Source organism: Rutilus rutilus, assembly GCF_951802725.1.
Source record: "Rutilus rutilus genome assembly, chromosome: 5".
Lineage (NCBI taxonomy): Eukaryota > Metazoa > Chordata > Actinopteri > Cypriniformes > Leuciscidae > Rutilus > Rutilus rutilus.
The window spans coordinates 23,918,189-23,925,614 of NC_140213.1; the positions used below are offsets into that span (position 1 = coordinate 23,918,189).

At 38.5% G+C, this 7,426-nt stretch overlaps 1 protein-coding gene across 1 annotated transcript; it reads left to right on the forward strand.

Annotated features, from left to right (window-relative positions):
* Positions 1 to 327: 327 nt before the first annotated feature.
* Positions 328 to 7,186, forward strand: olfcu1 (olfactory receptor C family, u1; the record flags this gene model as incomplete). The annotated part of the gene is made up of 6 exons (XM_084408498.1): positions 328 to 554; positions 824 to 1,130; positions 1,869 to 2,684; positions 2,845 to 3,072; positions 3,154 to 3,277; positions 6,282 to 7,186. 6 exons carry the CDS (start codon positions 328 to 330, stop codon positions 7,184 to 7,186), a joined length of 2,607 nt encoding a protein of 868 aa, XP_084264624.1.
* Positions 7,187 to 7,426: the final 240 nt, after the last annotated feature.

Sequence of the window (7,426 nt, forward strand, 5' to 3'; positions counted from 1 at the left end):
TCTGTAGAAATTCTTGTTTATAAAATGTTACACAATTCTAAGCTATAAGTTGCCAATCGAGATCTTCAAAAGTTTTAGAATGATCCCTAATGCATTTCAAGGCACTTTGATCTGAAACACTGTTAAATCACATGACCTGAGAGACCACCCACAATCTGTATATCATTGGCCAGTCTCACCTGATGTTTTAGGTTTCAATGTTTGGCATCATTGTGATATATTTTATATAGCTGGGAATTTTAGACTTCCATACACTCTGGTGTCCGCACTAACTGTTTCCATGGTCGGATTGAAGGAAAAAAGAAAGATGCAGCAATGGCCAGTGAGATGCCAGTGAATGAACTGGCACCATTGGGTATTTTGCTTCTGCTGTACTTCTCAGTAATTCTCTGCACCTCAGTGGACAATAGGTGCTGGACATTGGGTGATTTTAATTCACCAGTGCTGGAACAAGATGGTGATATTGTAATTGGAGGGCTCTTTCCCATGCACTATTTAGCTTCGCAAACGGACCATAATTACTCTGAACAGCCACAACATGAAGAGTGCAGCGGGTGTGTTTGAAACGGCATGCAGAGAATGGAGAACAGCAATGAAAAGATAAAATACCAGTTGGTTTAAAATAATGAATAGAAACCTTAAAGTAACATGAATGAGATCCATGCTTTCTTACTCATTACATATGCTGTATAATTATGCTAAAATGATGTTCATCACTTTTATGAACTGTTCTTTTTTTCCAGACTGTTTGTTACCTTTTCACAACTGCTACAACCAGCTCTCTCTCTTTGTTATTTTTGCTCTCTGTCCATCTTCTCAACAGGTTTGATTTTCGTGCATTCCGCTGGATCCAAACAATGGTGTTTGCCATTAAAGAAATCAACAATAATTCCAGTTTATTACCAGGAGTGACACTAGGTTATCGGATTTTGGATAGCTGTGATCATGTGCACACAAGCCTGCGGAGTGTGCTTTTCCTTGTGAACGGCACCTCCAGTCAGACACATGCTGATGCTGCTGGCAGTGCCAAATGCCTTTCCACTGCCCCGGTGCCAGCTGTCATTGGTCTGGCATCATCTTCGCCTACACGGGCCGTGGCACAAACTTTGGGTCCATTTGGAATTCCACTGGTAAGAGTCTGAGGTGATAATTATAGATATTTATTTATCAACCTCCCTGGCCTTTAACAGTGTGTACCTGTGAGCAAAAAAAATGGGGGGGGGTTGAGGGGTTTTATCCCTCTAATTTTCATGTCTTGATAAACATGTCCACCTTGAAGGAACTTGCATTTATTTAAACGTTTAATGCTCATAAAAAAAACATATCAGAATTACTCACAGCTATAAACTAATACTGTCTGTTAATATATATTATTGAATGAACAACATGCCAATTATGATCCTGCAAAAATCTTTAACAGGCCTTTTTGAACGTTTCATCAATAGGTTACTCACGTGCTTTCCTGGGGTGCATATTTTAGTGCATATGATTTATTCTACTGATTCTACCGGATACTATTGATTACTGTGAATTTTAGTTATTGTGAAAAATATGCTTCTCGCTTCATTTGCATTTGACAGTTGTTTCAGCACCAAACAAAGGGAAAACCTCTAGAGATAAATAGAAAAAATCTGCATCTATAACCTGATCAGTGCAACAAAATATATGTATGTACACTGTTCTACTGTTTATTCTTAAATTTATTCCCTCTCCAAATTTTAGATTTTGCAATTTTATGATTTTTTTTTTTAAATGTTATAAAAGCAAAGTCTGCCAAAAACACAGATCTTGCTTTCACCTTTTACATCTCCCCTAATCTTCCTTTTTCTGTTTTTCTTTCTTGATCTTTCTGCTGTCCCCACTTCAAGATAAGCTACTTTGCGACCTGTACCTGCCTCACAGATAAGAAGGAATACCCTTCTTTCCTTCGTACTGTTCCCAGTGATGTATTTCAGGTGCAGGGACTGGTCCAGTTGGTTTCCCACTTTGGCTGGCGCTGGGTGGGCACAGTGGGCACAGATGATGACTACAGTCACTATGGTATCCAGGCCTTTACTGAGCAGCTTGAAAGAGTTGGTGGCTGCATAGCCTTTCACCACACTATACCAAAAGCACCTTCCCAGGCACAAATACATGCTATTCTTAATAGCCTGGAGGGTTCCACTGCACGAGTGATTATAGCATTTGCCACTGAAGGACAGCTGCTGGAGCTCCTGGCTGAAGTGGCTCGCAGGAATTTGACGAGGTGGCAGTGGGTGGCCAGTGAAGCCTGGGTGACAGCCAAACTTCTCACTATCCCTGAACTTCACCCTGTCCTGGCTGGAACAGTGGGCTTTTCCTTCAGGGGCACTACTATTCCAGGCTTGGCTGAGTTTCTCCTTGGGGTAAGGCCTTCACCTAGACCCGAATCTGTTTTCAATAACATGTTTTGGGAGGAACTGTTTGGATGCAGCCTAGATTATGAGGACAGTGGTGATTCTGAGTTGCCACTCTGTACTGGCTCAGAGGATCTGATGGAGACTGAGAATAGCTATACTGATGTATCAAGGGTGAGGATTTCATACAATGTCTATAAAGCAGTGTATGCTATTGCTCATGCTCTACATCAGCTGTTACAATGTGGCTCTGAGGAACAAAGCTCAGACCACGTCTGCAAAACTGAATCAAAGTTCTCTCCATGGCAGGTAATATTCATATGTTGTTTGTCAGAACCTTCTTGTATGTTAGCAATTTTAAAATGTGTACAAATAATTATTTTGCTAAACAATTATATTCAAATGTATATTCCATACTGTAATTATATTTATGTACATTTTATATTGTTTGCCTTAACTAATTAAATAGCTTCTTCACTACCTGAAAAAAGTGAATTTTACAAACCAGTTCAAAGAGAAGGTGTATTTTGACAACAATGGAGAGCCTGTGCCCCTCTATGACATCATAAACTGGCAGAGAAATGGCAGGGGTACCATTCGGTTTCAGATGGTGGGCACTTATGATGGCTCTGCCCCACATGAACAGCAGCTTAAGATAGATGAAGGGTTAATTCGGTGGGCAGGGGGACACAATGAGGTGAGCCTGTGCCCCTATGGCAAACAGTTGTAGAGCTGTAAGTTTTGGGAGATTCCTGATTTTATAATTGTTTGTATGCAGGTTCCTGTTTCTTTATGTACCCCTCCGTGTCCCCCTGGAACACGCCAGGCCACTCAACCAGGACAGCCTGTTTGCTGCTTTGACTGTTTGCCCTGTGCTGAATGGGAAATCAGCAATATATCAGGTACATCTATCTATCTATCTATCTATCTATCTATCTATCTATCTATCTATCTATCTATCTATCTATCTATCTATCTATCTATCTATCTATCTATCTAAATTATTACATGGCTACTCATTAAATAAATAAATATATGGACTTAAAATAATGATTAGAGTATAAATGATTTTACAATTTGAACTGTTCATTAGCCCAAAGCCCAACAACCCTCTATAGGGCAAGAAATTAGGGCAAGAAATCGAGACACTGCAATAATATTACAATAAAACCAATAATAAAGTCAGTGATTTTCACTACATCAATAACATAAAGACACAATGGTGCCCATTGCATTTGTATGTCACAAGAAAGCGAGTCTGCAGTGTGATATGAAAGTAACAGCAGTTTAACCCTAGTGAAAAAAAAAAAAAAATACTCAAATGTATTTGATATAAATATAGTTTTTTTGTGATAAGTATACTACAAATATATTTACATATTTATGTGCTTAATAAAAATACCCTGCAATTGTGCTTTTAGTATGCTAAACTGATATACTCAAAGTCTGCTTAACTGGAACAACTAAGTTTGTACTTAAGTCCTGAAGTCCAACTAAAGATATATTAAGTGTATTTGATTGTGCTAAAGTGGAACTATTGCAAGCAGGGGCGGCTGGCCAATAGAGGGCGCTAGGGCGCCGCCCCCCCCCCATGAGCCAGACCACAGTTTATGAGCCACACTCATTAAATAAATAAGTAAATACATACATAAATCATACATACAAATTGTCAGTATTTGTGTGTTTAAGATATTAAATACACCCAGTATATGTGAAAAATATGATAGAAATTAAAAATGTGTGCTTTTTCAACACGTCTCCTCCACCTGCGTGCACGTCGATCAGCTCTGGGGCGCTAGAGAAATCGCCCCAGAGAGGCGGGTCTGTGGAGCAGCTTAGCCAATTGCTGATTTAAGATATACATGTTTGACATAAACTGTAGCCAATCAGCGAGCTCAAATCTAGTCAGCTATGGGCGCTTCTGTTAGCACCCCAAGCTGTGCATGCCCGCCCGCGCCCGCGCTCATGCGCGCCTATCTCCATGACTCCATCAGACAGCAGTCTATCGGCCTGGCTAGCTGGATGCGTCATGCTAATGCCTTGTTTTGCTTTCCGTGATTACTTTTTAAAACAACAGGGACAGATCCAACATGGACAGTTGCCGAAGTGAGGGACCTTTCTGAGAAAGTAACTAAACTTTTTGAGTTAAATTTCAAATGCAAATGGAAAGTTTGTGCAATTTGTTTGTTTTTGTGTAAGAATGCTTCAGTCTTGTAATATGGCATTAAACAATTACTGACTTTTTCACAGAGCACTGGTATCATGCAGTTTGTGTTAAATTGTGTTTGGGTGGATAATACTAATAATTATTTGTAATATTATTATTATTATTATTCGTTTTACAAAGACTGGGTTTGTGGTGATTCTCAAACCGTGAGGTGACAGAAGGGGGTGCGGGAACAAAATGCTAAATTTTGCCGTCCCTTTAACGTTAATACTTCCTCATCTTAAAATAAGATTTAAACTGAGCATGCATTTCTCTCAGGTTAAATGCTGTAAATACATGACATACGATCAAATTAACTCATCTTTTGCGGTCAAAACTTTCTGCATAAGCAGTGTGTCGGCTATATGACAGGTCTCGTACAGATGCTGCCTCAGCAAATCACGCTATACTGCCGTTCTCGACAATGTAGCCTACGTTACCTTTGTGAAAGTAGGGATTTAAGTTAGCACTTACTAGCATGAAGAACAAATATAGACACAGGCTGTGCATGGAGATCGATAGAATTCAAACTCTCTTCGATACAAACACATACCCTGTGTGAGTTCCTGTGTTTAATGTTGATCACATTATATGAAGATCCACACGATTGCGAATGTGACATTGATTTTATACAACAGTTCAACAAACTAAATATTAATATTAAGTGATTTAAGACCATTTTCAACACAGTTGTCAGTATTTTTACAATAAATGAATAGCTCCAATAAAAGCCACAGCAGAACTGCAGCACACAGCAATGATTGTGAACGAATCTTTAGAGTCAATGATTAATTCATAAATACAGGCACTTGCTTCGTTACTGAATGAATGACTCGATGACTCATCACTTACTGGCGGTTTTAATTTAATATTTAAAAAAGCATCACTTCGTGTTTACCATCATTGCATATTTATCTATTTAACATTTTTTTTAATTCAAAGCATTATTTATTTTATAAAGGTATTTGTAAAGGTAAAAATGCACTTGAAAAAAATCGATTTAAGGGGGCAAATATTGTCCCTTACTGAAAAAGGTGTGACTGAAGAGTGGGGGTATGCAGAAGGATATTAAAACCTCTTGGGGTACAACCCTAAAAAGTTTGAGAACCACTGGGACTGGGTTAAGGAATAGAACAAAATAAACAACAAAGCACAATACACATACCAAGGGCAGAAAGTAGGCCTAATACTCCCATGGTTACCAGACTATTGAAACTGGCTGAATATGACAGCCCCACCTAAGATATTTTTCACCAGCCGCCACTGATTGCAAGTATACTTTAGGTACAAATTACACATCTTGCATTTAAAGACTGATATTATACAGAGATCATACCATCCTTATTAATAGTGATATTAAAACACATTTGTGGCATAATATTGAGAAATGTGCATTGTGCAATAAAGAAAGACTCCAAATAAAGTTTAAATATAATTTTATATCAGAAAGTCTTAAGTGATATATTTAAAAAATATGTTCATGTATTTTAAGTATACTTAGTGTGAAATAAATGTATTTTAAATAGATTTTGGTATAGGTTATTTTTTACTAGGGCAGTTATACACATGAGCGTATAGGAAACATATGGAAACAGGACTGCTGAATGACCAAACAGAATAAAGTATTCCAGATAATTTTGTAATAATGTGTGCTATATGAAAAATCTGGTTGACCCACAGTGTCTGTTTATGTCTACTAGGTGCTACTGAGTGTACCAAGTGTCCCCAGTACTACTGGCCAAACAAAGAAAGGGTTTCTTGTGTTGCTGGCATAGAGGAGTTTCTGTCATACCGTGAAATCATGGGCATCATTCTCATTTCTTTGTCTCTCTTTGGAGTCACTGTGGCAACTGTTATCACAGTGATTTTCTTCCTTTTTCGAAGCACACCCATTGTTAAGGCCAACAACTCTGAGATGAGTTTTCTATTGCTGTTGTCTCTCAAACTTTGCTTCCTTTGCTCACTAGTGTTTGTGGGCCGGCCCTCACCATGGACATGCCGTGCCCGCCAAGCTGCGTTTGGAATCAGCTTTGTTCTATGTATCTCATGCATACTGGTCAAGACCATTGTGGTAATTTTGGCCTTTCGTTCCACTATGCCTGGGTCCATTTCTCTAAAACTATTTGGCCCTCCACAGCAAAGGGTTTTCATCTTTTGCTGCACGACAGGCCAAGTTATCCTGTGTGCTTGCTGGCTGGCACTAGCACCTCCTTACCCCTACAAAAACACATCCTATCAGGGTGGTAAGATTGTACTAGAATGTAAAGATGTGTGGCCACTAGGATTTTATCTGGTGTTGGGCTATATTGGGCTGCTCTCTTGTATGTGCTTTGCTCTCGCCTTCCTTGGAAGGAAACTTCCAGATTCATTTAATGAAGCTAAGCTCATCACTTTTAGTATGCTCATATTTTTTGCTGTGTGGATCTCTTTTATACCAGCATACAACAGCTCACCGGGGAAATACACAGTGGCTGTTGAGATATTTGCCATTCTAGCTTCCACTTTCGGACTTCTGTTTTGTATTTTTATACCTAAATGCTATGTGATTCTGTTGAGGCCTGATTTAAACACTAAGAAGGGAATGACTGGAAAAATGTCAAAATGAAATGTTATCAACATGACACTGACCCTGTCCATTTGGACAGCATTTCATTCCGGTTTATCATATTGTTTGGCTATGATTGTTGTATTCTTTGTAAATATATGAGAGCCAATAGTCTGTCACTTGAATTGAATAAATAACAAATTTTAGTTAATTTTCTGTATTTTTATTGTCAGATTGCCAATTTATAATTACTTGATACCGGCTTTGACATATATAAAGCCATTTTAAATAATAATAAAT